General features: G+C 35.9%; 1 protein-coding gene and 1 long non-coding RNA gene across 2 annotated transcripts; both read right to left on the reverse strand.

Annotated features, from left to right (window-relative positions):
* Positions 1 to 3,146: 3,146 nt before the first annotated feature.
* LOC122400685 lies at positions 3,147 to 4,993 on the reverse strand. Its single transcript, XR_006259374.1, has 2 exons — positions 4,435 to 4,993; positions 3,147 to 3,780 (listed from the first exon to the last, which is right to left on the reverse strand). It is a non-coding gene; the product is annotated as an uncharacterized LOC122400685 (long non-coding RNA).
* Positions 4,994 to 14,129: 9,136 nt separating this feature from the next.
* LOC122400565 lies at positions 14,130 to 16,655 on the reverse strand. Its single transcript, XM_043402088.1, has 4 exons — positions 16,537 to 16,655; positions 15,643 to 15,804; positions 15,347 to 15,508; positions 14,130 to 14,276 (listed from the first exon to the last, which is right to left on the reverse strand). The coding sequence occupies exons 1-4, from the start codon at positions 16,585 to 16,587 to the stop codon at positions 14,130 to 14,132; spliced, it is 522 nt and encodes a 173-aa protein (XP_043258023.1). The 5' UTR covers positions 16,588 to 16,655.
* Positions 16,656 to 17,434: the final 779 nt, after the last annotated feature.

Genomic DNA, 17,434 nt, shown 5'->3' on the forward strand with positions numbered 1-17,434 from the left:
GTTTGGTCCAATTATAATCAGGGGAGAACCACAAATATGATAATAAATTCTCATTAAAAAATAATTAATAACAAAAATTTTGTAATCGAATTACTTATCAACTTATCTTATTTATTATTCACACGTCGAAGGCTCGTCATTTCTTTCTTTTCGCTGCCAGCGAAGAAAAGAACGTTGCCACCTCTTCTCTACATGGAAAGTTTGAGCCCCGAGTCTTTTATATGTATAAGGATAAGACACTTAACGCTCTTATCTTGAATGAAATTAGTGAATTGTATAACATATCCACTTTATTTACAAGTGGAGGCATTCATGAGATATAAAGGTCAATTTCGTTTTCGTAAGTAAAATGTTTTATTTTTTATGGCACATTTTGAAAGAGAGAAAGAAAGTAAAGATATTCAAATATCGAGTAAAAATATTGACCTCCAAATTAATAATTATCGAGATACTCCCATCCGTTCCGCGAAAATGTTATCAAAGATTTCAAGAAGACAACGGATAACATTAATCACGAATATGTATAATGGATTATCACGATGAGATAACATTACATTTATTGATGAACACAGCCAGTTACTCGCATCCGAGTTACTGGAATCTTTAATGATGTAATACTGAATCTGTTATACTAAATCTCTAACTAGATTTTAGAGAAAGGAAGCTATACATCTCGTTAACCAATAGATTTATTACCATTGAAAACTAATACATTTTTGCTTAGAACTGAGATTCAGTACAGATATTTATTCATATTTTAGCTAACTGTCAACAAATAATTATCTTCGATATTTTAGTTTGAAATTTTTGTCCTAATAATGTTTGCACTCGAGGGACTTTTTATGTATCTAGCAAATGAAGGTGTTTCATTTGCTTCGATTCAAATTTTATCTTCTTCAACATATTTTGTAAAATTTGCAAATTATTTGTAGCAATTTGTAAAATTATTATTCGAATGGGATTGAAAATTCCAACTGTTCAAGATATACATATGTCCATAACCTATCTGATCCTGATTTACATTTTTTTAATTTTGTTGCAATTAATTCTTCTACGTCTTTGCATTATTCACACAGAATACAGCTATTAGTAACAATTTGCAACAATTTTAATTACACAAGTAGTATGCAAAACTGTTTGAAATTGCATAAAACATACTGTTGAGCGCTGAATCGACCTTCAATTCGCGCTCACGACGAGGTTCCTGGTAGGGAAAAATTCTTCTTTCAAGTCTCACATCTGCGCACCAGCACACAGCCCTACTATGATACTCCCCCAAGTACAAAGGAGAAAGTTGACCCCTGCTGGTCGACCAACAACTGCAACATTCTCCAACGTCCTCAAGCGACGTCTTCGTTCCAACGTGACATGAACCCCCTTCCAAGGGCATCGTTGCAAGGGTGCTTGAAAGGGAGGAAACGGCGTTGGAGTTGTGTTTCAGACAGTTCGTTCTGTGGCGCTGCTTTGCTGCGGGTAGGAACTCTAAGAATCGTAGGAGGTTAGAAAAGGAAAGGAGGGAGTGCATTCCTTCGGGCCCTGCTCTAGCGGACTCATGAGTAAGGCTTTCTAGCAGGCCCTACCTTACATGACTGGGATATCGGTGGGGGAAGCCGGTTGAGAATTGTATATATAGCACCGAGAGGTCAGTCGAGCGCTTGTGAGAGCGCAACCCCTCTGGTAGCGAGCATGGGAGGCGACGCCACATTACCTCCCTACCAGTGTTAACGATACCGGATTAGTCTACTATTTACAGGACTTATCGAATATTATGTACATTTTCCTATTTACAATGTTCCGTTCCTCTTGGACTTGTCGTCGTCGTGCCTTTGTGTAGCGCCTCTATCTCGATTGACGATCTCTGGAGACTTTTCTAATCCTCGCTAGAACTTCGATTCTATTGCGCCGTAGGATATTGCTTTTTGCTGTTGCGTGGTCGGTTCTCTTGATCGTCTGGCGCGGCGAGCCTTTCTCGTGGCTTGCACTGTTAAAGCCATCTAGAGTACATGCTGCTGTCCTACCTGTGGCCCCACTATGCGTGCTATTATTGCTGTTGCTTCGAATTCTGCCAATCTGTGTCCTTCTGGAGACTACGGCCTCAACAGGTAAATTTAGTCAGGACCGGCGATCGAGTGAACGAAAGGCCACCTTTGGAGAGGGATTACGAAAGAGATATTGCTATACGATTAGACACCGTTGTCCTTTGGCGCTGCCTCCTTCGCCCTACGCTGCGTGCGTTCTGCGTTTCCTGAAAATTCTCGAGCTACTTCCTAGTGTTATCCACCACTTCGCCGTTCGGGTCACCAATTGTAGCGCTGCTTTGCTGCGGGTAGGAACTCTGAGAATCGTAGGAGGTTACAAATGGAAAGGAGGATAAACAATCATCACCATAAACTTTTTTCATTAATTCAAATGTTTCTGTAAAAGTTTTCCCGAGCTTGAAACAAAATTTAATATTTGCTCTTTGTTCCATTGTGTTTCTGCGTCGAAGTGTCAAAAGGTACTGCCACTTTAACCGTTATAACTTGACGATCCGTTAATTGATTCCAATAATGATGCTTTTGTTTTGTAGAGGAAACATACAACTTTCAGGTTACGCATTGTTTCAATAGATGGCATTAGCAGTTTTCATTAAATTTAAAAAATTCCGTTATTTTTCCGACACACTGTGTGAGCTACTTATTGTAGCGTGACGTCAGAGCGAGCCTGTATGGTGGGAATAAGGCGTCGCGTAGACCTTCTCTCCTTGAGAGTTTAGTTTGTTGATGCCTAGTCAACAAGTCATCTCTGGATAGTAGTGAAAGATGTCTAGTTTAATTTGAATCGCCTGTGAGAGTGGGGGGTTCCGAGCGAGACACGAGTTGCAGGGTTTTTAAGACGAAGATTAGCGTTTTTGTTCCCATTAATGTTTATAATATATATATTTAATTCATTTTCCTATAATAATTTGTTATTTTATGAAAAATTGCTAGCAAAAAATCTTAAGGTGGGGATTTTTGGAAGGGATTAGGCGGATTGAGTGGCCTATCTATTGTGAGTACTCGGCAACTTACGATCTCTGCATAGTACACGTTTTACAAACAAATTTAAAGTATCTAGGAATGTATCCATGTTTCAAGTTTTTATTCTAATCTTTTTATACACATATCTTCAAAGGAATGCATTTATTGTAATAATATACAGTTTCATTACAAAAAAAATTGTTATTGCATATTACAGGTATGTCGTTGCGCCAATTGCTTGTCTTACTCAATGTACTTTTAATCGTTTTCCATTTTTTTCACTGTCGTAACGAAAATTTCACCTCTCTTTGTCACGATTCCATAGACTTAAGAGAATATTGATAACAACTGTACAAATCTGCTAATGCGGATGATCGAGAAGATTAATTTCATCAATTTTAGATAAGGTCATTTTATATTGAGTAAACGTAATACATGAAATATACACAGTAAATCTTCTATCGATTGCTCATGGAAAATTTCTTATCTCCGTTTGTCGAATGTAATACTTGCATGACTGTTTCAGAAATTGAATCGTACGTTTAATGCGTGTGTAATGGTTCGAAATCTCGTAAGTTTGCATCTTTTATGTACAGATACATCTGCGTTGCCTAGTTGAAAGAGAATTGCAAGCATAGGAATATGTACTTCCTAGCATCGCGAATTTCCTGGTCCCTGGTGCTTCTTCTTGCAAACTGAGATTTCAGTCTATCCTTGCAAGTGAGTTGAGAATTAATTGTACTGCCTTATTCTTGAGAGCGAATTTTGGTGTGATGGATTTCTGTAACGAATTTAAGTAAAAAATGTTAATGGTTCCAACGAATAATAAAACTTCTACTGGTGCTGATGATTAAGAAAATTTGTAAGGAGTAAAAATTTTATTTTCAAGCAAAGAAAAAATCTTACATACAGTGACTGTCGTTTAAAACACTATTATTATAGTAAACTATATTACAGTAAAAAAAAGCTTTTTGAACGATCCACTTGTAATGAACCACTCTGTATATTAGTGTTATTTTTATAATACTGCTATTGTTAACAAAATCTGTTTGAAAAGTTTATATTCTTCACTTTTCATTCCTTTCCTCGAAAATATTTTGTATTATTATTAGCATAACTTTGCATTATGAGGACATTGAATCCATCTAATATGTATTTGTTTGCCCCAATATTTGCCAGTATTTTAATTTGTTTTTTGTACTTAAAGAAACTACGCGTGTAATCGTCGTGTACTCTTAGTCGTCCATTAATGAAGTATATAATTACCGTCGACAAAGAGTTGTTGCAATACTACTCGCCTCAAATTTAATAAAATTACTTACATTATTCAAATTTATTTAAATTAGAAGTATTATAAAAGATTCTAAATCGTGTAAATGAATGTGGTACATCCTATAGTCACAATTGTTCACAAAGAAATATTATGTTAATTTACCTCTTCCGGAGGACCCAGTGGTCTATCCGTGTTGACGGAGAAATCTTTGATAAAATCATTTGATATCGGATCTATGTCCTTCGAAGTTAAAAGAAGGACCAATGTTTCTTCCAAATGTACGCACTATCGTTTCGTCTTGGTACATACTTGAAGAAATAATCACTCATCGACGCCTTCCCGAGAAACACATCCTTAAAATTACTCAAATGAGAAACAGATTTTAGCTCCTCTCTGTCTCGTTGCTGCTACAAGTCGATGCATGACGTTAAGTAGTAAGCAACCAAAAATGTCACAACAAGAATGAGTCCGAAAGATTCTAACATTGGCAACATTATCGCCTTTACGCGTGTAGAACCGTACACTTTCTTTTAACTAATTTCGATCGAGTACTACACGATTAAATTCCACATGGCCACGGTATCGAATATACGGGATAAGAGAAATATTTAGAGAATGGTAAAAATGAGTCCATTCGCATAAACGTGTTTCTTGCACGTTCACTTTCGACACGATAATCAAAGTCGGGCTCAGTGTACGACGGTTACTGATTTCTCTTTTGGATACGCTCCGAATGATAATTTATATTCATTGACATACTTCTTATATAGGATACTTTGGTGTCATGACTTGCAACTAGATGGAATTGAGCATACCATCTTAGAAAATTTTGCCTCGTCTAAAAACGATAATAATATTTAATCTGCATGAATGCATTGATGACAGATGCCCCGACACTTTTTTTCACCTGTTCTAAGTCCAACATTATTAAGTTTCGCACATGGTAAAAAAACCGATTTCCTGCTTATCGGTAAGTAGCACCAATCGGTATCACAAACGAGGCAATACATATCTAAATCGAAAATCATACAAATATAATAGAGTGCAACTTATGCAGCTCTATAACTTCCAAAATATGAGTTGCACGAAACAATTTTGTATACAATAATTGCATGGTTTAAAGGGATACAATATATTCAAGGTCCACTTTGTTCTTGTAAATAGAATACTATATTTTTTATATCAAAATATGGAGGAATATCAAATTCTGACTAAATAAGTATTGTCCTTTATTAGACCTACCCCCAATAGCTAACGAGTAATTTCACTTTATTATTTTACTATCAAATTGGAGACTCAACCTTAGCATACATTTCTATAACAGTGAAAATTATAAAGAATTAAAGTGAAATTATTGATTAGTTATTATTTATTGAGGTCGATTGTAGATTGAGAGCGCCACGTAGTCGATCGGTGAGGGCGCCACCATAATGCAAGCGGCTGCGCCACCTTGATTGGTTAATACGCCTTGCGACACGTGAGGGAGGAGATGTATTGAAATACAGTTTAGCATAAAAAAGGTCATCTCGTGCAAACTATTTCTTACCCTGTTCCATTTTTGCCACGTACCTCATCGACATTATTACTTATTACTGTTATTCCTTATTATTTGATATTACGCGAAGAAAATTGTCAAGAAATAAAGTGAAATTACTCGTTAGCTATTAGGTTTAGGGCTAGTAAAGGTCAATACTTTTTTATTCGTAATTCGATATTATTCCATATTTTTATACAAAAAATATAGTATTCTATTTAGAAGAATAAAGTGGACTATTTTGGAAGTTATAGATGTGCACAAGTTGCGTGAACCATCCTGTATATGCAATATTATTTATTTCAATTTTGTTATGATTTTATTATGTCTCGATCCACATTACCTCGAATAATCGAGACTATTGTATTCATATTAGAACGATAATTTGAAAATCGTCGAACAGTTTGACGGCCATTGTTAGGTGTACGTGACTTCGCCAGCCAGCCGTTATCGCCTATTGTCACCTGTACGTGATTTTATTGTTTCCGTTGTAGAATATGGTTACATTGGTCACTATACATTTATAGCTCCTTGCAATAATATTCTTTACATTCTCGCATACCACACTTCGTTCTACTTGCTTCAGTCAATTCAGAAAGCTGTTTCGATGCGTCTTCAAAAATTTAGCTGTTCATTGATTATGTTTTCACAATAGAATTTTTAATTCAGATATAGTTTGTAATTAAAATTTCGAAAGATGATTAAGAAGTATATGAATCTGAAATTTACATTAAACTATGTAGAGCTAATACTCAAATATTAATAAAATATGAAATTTAATAGACTCACGTCTCATAACAGTTTGAAGTTGTATTGCAATTTTATGGTCACTGATGACCTGCACTTGATACTTGTAATGTTTTTTTTTTATTAATGCAATTTAAATCTCAAGAAAGAGATTATTTTGCAGTGCTGTACAAACGTTTCAATACATTATAATACTTCACATAGTACAATAAAAATTAAAAACATTCGTATGCCTGCTGAACAAACAGTTTAAAGATGAACTCGTTTCTTAAATCTTTAACTCACTGTAATTCAGAAACGAGTAGGTCAGTTTATATCTCGGCTGTAGGTCTGGAGAGTAGAACATTACATGAGAGCGGAAGATAAAGATGTAGTTTTTGCAAATGTTTGATAAACTTTGATCTGTGTTCTTCAAGTGTGGGACATTGCCATAGTACATGGTCAATATCCTGAGTTCCATAGCCTCATTGACATTGTGGATCGTTTATTATGCCCCCGAGCGAGAGAGCTGGCAATTTTTTACTAACATTATTGTTATTTGAAATGCTGCAAAAAGTACATCATTAAATTAATGTTTCTATTTTTTACACTATAATTTAAGCAAATTAGAAAACTGGTGTGACAGTCAACGTGTTAATTTCCAAAGGATGAATAAGCGAAAATACGCGTTAACGTGCTCGTTTTCGAGTACGACGGTCGACGCGTGAAATTTTTTAAGTCCCACTCGACTCCGAGCGATCGCTCCGGCGACAAAAATCGTTGTAGGACAAAAATTCGACACGCTATCCTGTAGGAAAAAATCAGGGGAACACAATGCCATCGTTAAAAACATAGATCGTCGTGCTCGTTTTCTAAACGGATGTAAACTGCAAATACAGTAATCCCTCGCTAAAAGTTCAATTGTACATTCTTCTTCTAATTCTTACCCGTGAGAGCAAATATGGCTTTGTTTGGTATCATTTCCATTGAAGAAAGCTCAGCAATGTGATTAAAATAATTTCATAAAAATATAAAAATCTTTGTTTTGTTCTTTCTAATCGCGAACTATAGCCAACATGAAGTTTGTTTCTAGGAATTGGTGGGGATGAGGAAAATAGTAGCGAACGTTAGCGAGAGAGCACTGTATTACGTCCCTTCATCTTCGTTCTTTATTGGCGTAAGAAAAAAAGTAATTTATATCTATTTGTGTCATTTGCATCGTCTTTGCTCTGGAAAAATCATATGTGATATTCCCCCCCTTTTCGTTTCACACTCGATCGACAATGGGTAAATGACAATGCATATTAACTAACTCCCTCAAATAGGAGGAGGACAATCTACAGTAATGATTTGGTGGGAAGTCAGCCATAACGGGCCACGAACAAGGGACAATTAGAGAAAATCAATGTTGCACAACGCGTTTGCATGTTGCATTTAATAATGATGCTTGAGTGAAACTCAATTCGCCCTTTGACAGCATAACGAACCGGTGCGCGTACGTACGTGCGTGCACACGAACTTTTTACCTCTCCAAATCATTTTTGTTCGGGCGAAAGGAACGTGTAACAGCACCAAGCCGCGTTACCAGTCTCTGGATTACTGTTGTTTCTTTCTTCTATATATTCCCTTTTTTTTTTAGAAGAAGTGTAGCATATTTAAAATACCAGTTTGTTTAAGACGAAGAACAAATTACGACAGAGAGCGAAAGCAAATGAAACTGCATAATATCATAGGGACACCAATAAATTTTTATATTTCATAATTTCGATAACAATGGAAAACAAAAAGTATCTGAAATTTTGGTGTAATTGAAAAATTACATTGTAGCGAGATTTCCCACACTCGCCAGCAGAGGGCTACGCTCTCTCGCAAGTACACGATCGACCACCTATATTTACAATCCTCGACCGACTATCCCAAAGTGACTCAGACAAAGAACATTTTTCCGATGCAAAAAAGAAATACGATAGAATGCGTCGGGGCAATCGTCTCTCGAGTCGTCCTTGTCGTAAAGAAGTGAACGTGAAGTGAAGTGAACAAAAGATTGACACCCGAACGAAGACACCACCAACGTGTTTATTACCCCACACACTGTTCTCCCCCATTTCGAATTAGCAACTTATATTCCTAAAAAAATTAGTAAATAACAGAACAAAATTTATTTTTAATTAAATATTGTAGTTGAAAATTAAGTAACATTCATAGTTCTTCAAATACTTTGGTATTCCAAACTACCAACACGTTCCTAAATACGCTGCATTTCTTTTATAAATAAAAAGAGCACGAGATGCGAATAACGAATAAACTTTTTGTTTTACCGCAAAAAAGGAAACGTGTCGTTATCATTATCATAACCTATATTATACAGTATAATCTACTTCATTTTGCTATATACATACACGATATTAATATACTATTGGAAAAATGAGAACGTTTTTTGTACAAAAGACATTCGATTTCAAGAACAAAGTATAATATCGGAATTTGAATATTTGAGGAGAATACTGCTTTATAAAATTGAAACCTGTTACATATCATTCATGCATGGGGCTGAAACGTTTGGTGACTTGGGCGTTGGCTCGAGCATCTAGCGAGCAACCCTTTGAACGAGGTTGACTCATGCCGTATGCGCACACCCGGCCCAATTTTCATTGCATTTTATGGTAATGCCCCGCCTTAGTACTGAGCATTTTCAACTATATAAGGGCCGCGGTTTCTTACTCGGGGAACTCAGTTTTACCTAAACTCTTGGCACGACGTTACTGTGACACTCAGGGCAAGATCGGGCTATAATCCCCTTCAAGCAACTATCTACGACTATCTACCTTAGCGGTTTATCAGTGAGTGTCCAGTAATCGAGTGCGAGCTCCCGCGAACGCGCCGCGTAAAAGCCGATAACAAATCTTTCGCCTTCGAGGCAATTTAGCAATTGTACAACTTCTTGTAAATCCATAGCTGTACTTGAGCATCGTCAAAAATATATATTCAAGTTATTATTCCTTACGTGTGTTATTCACTCAAAGCAACCCTGAACCATATTAACCGTAAGGCTAGGGGTATCTCACGAACCCGGTACACCTTTACCGCTCGAGGTGTACCATCACGACAGAGAGCAAGATCCTAAAACATCCTAAACCCCTACGTGGCTCCCAGGGTATAAAGCCCCTGGTTCGTCCACTTCTACTAGCGGCTCCCAGGGTATAGAGCCCCTGGTTCGTCCGTGAAACCATTCATTTTCCCTATAAATCTAACCCCGTAGCTCCCAGGGTATAGAGCCCCTGGTTCGTCCACGTAACCTCCACCTACGGCTCCCAGGGTATAGAGCCCCTGGTTCGTCCGGACCTCCTTTCTTTTCCTAACCATACCCAAAACCACCGGTCGAGTACTGCCCCTCGACCGAATCCAGGATCTCGCGCTCCCGCTCGTAACAAACCATATATTAAATTTGTAGGACAGTTATGTCGTTTTTATATACAATTTTAACGGTATTGCAGTATAAACAAATAATGGGATCACATACACTCTACCTCTTCAATATTAAAAAATAAATTTGTCAATTGTTCGAATACTTGGACAGCTTCGCTATCTAGAGTAAAGCCACAAAGTCAACTTTCAAAATTAAATATTTACAGACGCCGTTACGTTAATAATCATGTATTCAAATATAATATATTTATTCATACTAGTGATGATACTTGTTTACAGTCTCATGTCGGCTGAGAGTCTGTTGCATAATATAAAAAGTATTCCGTTTGCTATTTGCTGCGTAATATGCAAAATAAGTAAAACATTATTACGTATGAATATAACCTATAAGTAGGATATTAAATAATAGCTAAAAAAAAATACTTTTCTCTCTAAAATAATTTTATCAAAGAAAGATCTTCTGAGGATTAGAAGAATCGTTTAAGGACAATCTTCCACTTTTAATATTTAAAAAAAGAAGTAAAGGAAGGTGAACATAATGAAAGTATTTTGTCTTTTTTTAAAAATAATATTTTAAACACGTCGAACGATCTTAATGACCCATAACCCGTAGGTCAAGCAGTAACTTTGAATGTACACGAATTGCGAGGACATTCGAAGGTATTCAAAGAACATCTGACATTTTGGAAATTATTTTTGAAAAGGTTCGTGAAACATTTGTGAACAGGACATTTTTTAATTACGTTAGTCTATAGCTTCAGCTTGTTTTGTTTTGATTCTTGCAACACCCTGTATTCCAACCCTTCGAATTCGATGCCATTTGCAGTAAATTTCTGTTTGTGAAACTTTAACGTTTAATGTCGATGTAATAGTTGCCGTATTAGGTACCTGCTTTTACATCTTTTTTATGGCATAATTCGTCTAAGAATAAGCTAAAATTCTACAGAAAGCTGTGTGCTATAATTTGAGATCAAAAGTCGCATCGTGTCTAACGGTTGAATACAATTTTTCGAGAATCAAGAGTAACAGAGAGTCAATGAGTTATAAAAATGCACATGGAATTATGAACGTTTGGTGGCACGTGGCACGAATGAGTGCCGTATGTGCGAGATCGTAAAGTTCAGAACTGATTGTGAGAATCGAGAATAAGTTTGCGACAATTTTGTCAAATCGATCTGTTTTAATAAACTTATTTGTATGAAAAAAAACTTGCAGATATTCTTCAAATATAGATCTCAATATACTTCCTCAAACTAGATACAAAAACATTTTACCGTTTGCCTTCCAAAATTCCAAAGAAGCACTATACTCCCTTAATTGACACAATATTAATATTTAATAAGTACTGAATATGAAGAGTTCTTTTTGTTGCAGTAAATCCAAAGTGCCGTACTCGATACATCAAAACAAACACCATTACTTTCAAACCTAACTTAACTTCCAAAGTTTAATATCATTAACCACTCGAATACTATTGATTTGACTGCTAAGTAATTGCGAAATTTTTAATAAAATAAAAGACAATTTTTTCATGAAACGAAATAACTGTATTTAGTAATTGTCCATCTTTAACAACGATCTTTCAGACAATCAAACAACAATATGGGTTTGACGTTTCGAATACATACAAATACCTAACAATTCAACTAAATCCATCTGTCAGAGAAATCCGCAATTACATAGTTGTCAAACCAATATAATAATACTGATAATACTACAGTGCTATTTGATCGTGTCTGTAAAACTCTATGGTGGCCCCTTCCCTTGACGACCTAAGCACATGCTTATTTTGATTATTGGTTGATCTAGTCCTGACTAGATCCTATTACTCCTCTCTATTTAGGTCAATACAAACTAGACGTCATCTCAAGATAGGAGCACGTCGAGCTGTGTACCTGGCCATTTCGAATAAAGCTTCAGCTGAACATGTTCACACCCCCTATGCCCCCTATCTCCATTTTCCTAAGGGATGTAATCTTGTCGCGGGTACCAGCTGAGATGGATACGGTTCCGCATTAGCAGGACTTAGGCAGGTACAATCCAGGAGTTGCTACAAGACACTGATCATAATCAACGACAATTTTGGTTGTTTGGAATTCCAAACATGGTTTATTGAAGGACTGTTTAGGACGCGTTTATTTTTCAATATTACTTAAATTACTTAACTACACACAATTTGGTTATCTGGCAATTTTACCTCTTACTACCTTTTAACAATAAGAAGTGACATATACTAAAGCCATTACGCGACATAGCCATAAAGCCATTAGTTTTTGTGGTCCGATAAAATATTAAATGTAATTTATTCAGGTCTAATACATCATAGAGCGAAATTACAGAAATAGTGAAGAAGAGATGTTTTATAACACTGTTTCGATAGTAATACACAAGCACGGGAATTCCCCGCGACCGCGTGGCGAGCTTCACTTGCGGGGTTCCCCTACGGTCGACCAGTACTCCAACGTAAAGCGCCACCGTGCGGCGATATGCGCGCCACAGTTTTCAAGGGGTAATTTGGACCCAGCTACTATACAGCGATGACTTGGTGGTTAGGTACGCCGATTGGCCGTTTCTTAATAGCGACGCCTGCTCTCACACGCATTGTCACTATTGGCTGAGACGCTCACAATTACAATTCCATCGCGTGACAAAGGACGCGAACGAAACGTATAGGAACAGAGTAGGATAGGACAAGACTGAGAGGCATTGGCGAAACCGTACGCTCAAAATACTAGCCATGAATAGAACAAAAGTGTATCTCTTGTGGTTATGGAGATCCTATTACTATGTAGCGTGACGTCAGAGCGGGCCTCTATGGTGGGAATAAGGCAGCGCGTAGACATTCTCTCCTTGCCCTTGCCCCGTTTAGTTTGTTGGTGCCTAGCCAACAAGTCATCTCTGGATAGTACCTACCCCTTGGTATCGCGGACCACTACCCCCGTAGGAACCAGCAGTGGGTGGGATTTGTAGGCCAGGGAAGACTGGCCCACGAGGGATGGACAAACTCGGACTTGCGAATTAAAACACCTTCCACAATTGAATTTCGTATTTAAGAAGGATAGAACCGGACGAACTCGGAGTATACAAGACAAGAGAATAGAGTACGAATAGAACAGTATACAAGATTAGAGTAGAATGCAAGAGGATGCACATTTGAACGGACTATATCATTGTTACATTTCCTGTTAACACGTTGTCTTTGTATACATATTTACTAATAAAGTATTGTGTTTGTAAATAGGTATTATATTATCTATTCACGAACTTTCTAGGAGCTAACAGTTGTCTTAACGTCGTTTTATATAGTTATGTTCTCGGTCAAGTGATTGACCAGACCTGTAACTCCACGAGTGATTAATAGTTACCATTATAATTCAAATAATGTTTTAACTTTTGGAACGTAATTTTATTGTCTTATCGTATGTATATTTAACTGCAGCTTTTTTATTATCAAGATGTCCCTTGTACGTTCTGCAATCATCGTCTCTGATGTATGACAAATACTTAACGCCACGAAAGGCTGGGACCTTTTGCATTCTACTTTTATGAATATTCATTAAATAATCTAATTAATGCACCTTACATCCAATGTAATTCTTTGGCTCATTTTTCTGCGACTCTAGAGCCTCATTACTATTTTCGTGTCACTCGCAACATTACCAACAGGTTACACAAATGAACACAACAGGAAGTGAAACAGAAAATGAAATTACAGAAACATTCCTGGTCACACATTATACTTTCGGTAAAGAATTTTTTTCTCGAAAGTGCATAGGACTTCAGGGATATGTGTATTCACCAAAAATGATAATATTTGACTTCCGCAACCGAAAATAATTTTTCCATAACGATTTGAAATGTTTTTTTCTTCGTCCAAAAATTTAGGCCGTACCTTCTGTCGATTTTTCTTAAAAATTCGTTTTTGATTTTTAATAAATTTGTCTGTTGCTGTACGGAAATGTTGTTTAATACCTTTTTATAGGTGTCCATGAGCTTTACTTCCAGACTAAATTTCAATGAAATCCATTGACTATTATAGTAATGAATAAATTAAGTAGAAATATTAGGTATGATATAATAAACTGTACTTTATAGTTGCAAATTAATATCTATTTTTTAGTATTTTTGTATAGATACACTGTAATAGTACAATAATTAATTATACCATGAATTATAAAACGGTTAAATAAAAATGATAATTTGCAATCGTGACGTCGTCTTTAAATGTTGAAATATTTAATAAATACTTGCCAGAAGGGAACGAGTCTGGTACGCCTTCAAAATTATCCATAACGTAACCTTCCTTTCCATAAATCCCCTGAAACATAATCAATCGGAAAATATTATATCAGTAGTTTAATCGACAGTTTTTCATAGCATCGAGAAAATTTATTGGCAGTATTATTATTATTTGTATGATTTTATGTAAAAATGTTCGAAAATTCACACAGAGATCAAAACCGTCGCTTATACAGGGTATTCGGCCACTCCTGAGAAAGATTTTAATGGGAGATTCTAGAGATCAAAATAAGACGAAAATCAAGAATATCAATTTCTTGACTGAGGCTTCGTTAAAAAGTTATTAAAAAATTAAATTAAAACATTTTAAATCGTTCTGGAAAAATTATTTTCGGTTGCGGGGGTCAATTACAATTATTTGTGGTCAATAGACATACCCTCGAAATCCTAATCATTTTCGAGAAAAAAATTCCTCACCGAAAATATAATTTCAGGCCAGAAATGTCACTCCAAAATGTTTTGCGTATCTTTAAAACGTCATAACTTTAGAACGGATTGGAGGATTTTCATGTTTCAAACGGCAAACAACGCGTATTTTGGTGAAGAATATGTATAAATTCTAACAATTTTGAAAAAGTTGTTCCTTGACACAGTAAAGTTAAAAAAACTCCAATTTCCAAACAGCCATCACTCCTACAATAGTGAATATATTTCAATGAAACTTTTTTCTGAAGTAGAGCTCATGGGTACCTACAAAAAAGTATTAAACAACTTTTCTATAGGGCGTCAAACAAAATTACTAAAAATCAAAAACGAAGTTTTAAGAAAAATCGATAGAGCGATATTTTCCGGCGAAAAAAAATTTTTTCAAAACGTTCTGGAAAAATTATTTTCGATTGCTGGGGTCAATTACTATCATTTTTAGACAATATACATACCCCCCAATTCCTTCGGATTTTCGAGTTAAAAATTCAGTACGGGCGGAACTTTAAACGTTAATCACTACTTAACGAAGCCTCCATAAAAAATTGATATTTTTGGTTTTCGTCCTATTTTGGCCTCTAGAATCTCCCAGTACAATTTTTCCCAGGGGTGACCGAACATCCTGTATAGTTTACCTTTTAACGATGTATTTATTTGTTTACATACCGGTTTTGGGGGACAATTGTCACCACTCACATCGAGGGCTCTCATTATAGGAAGTGCTATGTTTTGATTACCGGAAGCTATTTCGCAAAGGTCCATTTCCATATAAAGCCCCATATCATTCGTGTATTCGCCCATCTGAATTCCCTTTAGATTACCTGCCGCCTGTGAAAAAATTTACGATTAAAGAATGTCGATTTAACATTATAGCTGATTTTATAATAAAATGTATAATGCATTGGGTCGTTGGAGAGATTTATAAGATTTTTAGTTGTTTCTATAGTACTATGAGTACATACCATAGCACCTTTAGGGAATTCTTTAATGATCTCAAACCGTGAAGTCAAACTACTCCCATACTCGCTGTCGTCGTTCACTTCGAACTTGCATGAGCCTGGTTTGAAGTACTCCTCGTTGACATACACGCACTTGGCCTCGTCAAACATCAAGTCAAGTTCAGCCTAATGTTAATGATAAACAATTAGAATTTCGGAAGAATCTTCGTAGAAAAATATTACATTAGAAATCAATATGAAAAGTGTTCATAAAACTCAAATTCTGTAACGCTAGTGAAATTATACTAATTCATTTTCAGTCTTTCTTTAGTAACTTTTGTTTACATTTTTAGTATCAAAATAATCTCCAGTAATATTTGTACGTATATTTCTGCATCATTATTTTCACAAAAGACACTTAACACATGCTGTGCTATATCGAGAAATTTTCTATTGTTTAACCGTATTAAAACGAAATCGTGTTTTACTGCGTTTAACTTTAATAAATGTGGTACAAGAACTTCAAACAATGTTCTCTTCGTGTCTGCCTATTTTATTCATTAAACCTTATCATATAATAGGTCGGTGAGTTGCTAACATAAAAAACACAAAAATATATAGGTGTCAATTTCTAAAAAAAGGAATAACACTTTACGACCATCGTCATAAATTTCTACAAATTTGTTCTAACCATTATATTGTGTATAAAAAATACTACATTTGTCTCAAAGGATACTCATTGAAATCTGTGTAACTTCCAAACTTTTAATTTGTCACATTGACTTCGAATAGATTCACCTTCAATGTGTACTCTATTATTTTACTTATTTAGCCACAAATGTTATTATTAATTTTGTACGAAATTACACCATACAAATCACCAACGTAAGAAAAATTCTTGAATTATTTTATTCTCACCTGCACCACACACCATCTTAACATACAAAATATGGATAACACGAAAAACATTTTCTGATCGTTGTACCAAGAATTCCCTCCCGACTTGTTCTCGAGCGATACTGAATACTATTTCTATCATTCGTCGTGTTAGCCAACGGGGACATTCTACCTCGTAACGCAATTACTACGAAATCTGTGATTTTATCAAAAGTCATTATCATCCGTGGCTGTGGGATCGCGACAATGAAATCCTATTTAGGAAACATATACCAAAAGTCGTAATTACGAGAATCACGGCAGTAAAGCGATTCAACTATTCAGTATCATTAACTTAATGACCAATAATTATTTGATATCGTGGTTACTTGTTTAGAATAATTTGTTTCCGCCAACCACTGACAAAATGATAAATTAAATAGTTTTAGGATTTTAGTATTGGCAAATTAAATTTTGCATAATACGATATTCTAATAATTTAATCAGTATATGGACTGATTTGGATAACCGTCCATCAATTGATAATTCGTCACTTACAGTATCGAACTGATAATTTACATTGTGCCAACATCTCCTGGAACGAATTTCCGCGCTGAGAGTTAAATAAATTCCCAACAATTCTTGTTAGCCTCAGCAAAGCGATTGCATGCGTTCAGTTTACTCGAGCAATTATTTGATCTCCCGTAACATCCTGCAGACATCGTTTGGAGGGTTCGGTTGCAAAACGAAAGCTACAGCCCCGGCGATATCGTGAATTTATCTTTCGGCTAGCGTGTTACGTATTCCGTTAGACCGTGATAACTTTTCTGCTGCTACGAGAAACCGAAAAATAGCGGAAACAAGTCACGTTATGCTCGCTTTGTCGATAAACTGGTCGCATGCCAATGTTAACGGTCGATAAGCTATTCCATTTGGTATT

The sequence above is a fragment of the Colletes gigas genome, unplaced genomic scaffold, assembly GCF_013123115.1.
Source record: "Colletes gigas isolate AHSC1104 unplaced genomic scaffold, ASM1312311v1 Colletes_gigas_Sc00019, whole genome shotgun sequence".
Lineage (NCBI taxonomy): Eukaryota > Metazoa > Arthropoda > Insecta > Hymenoptera > Colletidae > Colletes > Colletes gigas.

Excerpts from the sequence above, each read along its gene's own strand:
- LOC122400565 (XM_043402088.1), bottom strand. The coding sequence starts at position 16,587 with ATGTTTTTCGTGTTATCCATATTTTGTATGTTAAGATGGTGTGTGGTG. Across the intron at positions 15,805-16,536 it reads TAAGATGGTGTGTGGTGCAG|GCTGAACTTGACTTGATGTT; the intron begins GTGAGAATAAAA and ends CATTAACATTAG. Across the intron at positions 14,277-15,346 it reads ACAATTGTCCCCCAAAACCG|GGGATTTATGGAAAGGAAGG; the intron begins GTATGTAAACAA and ends ATTATGTTTCAG.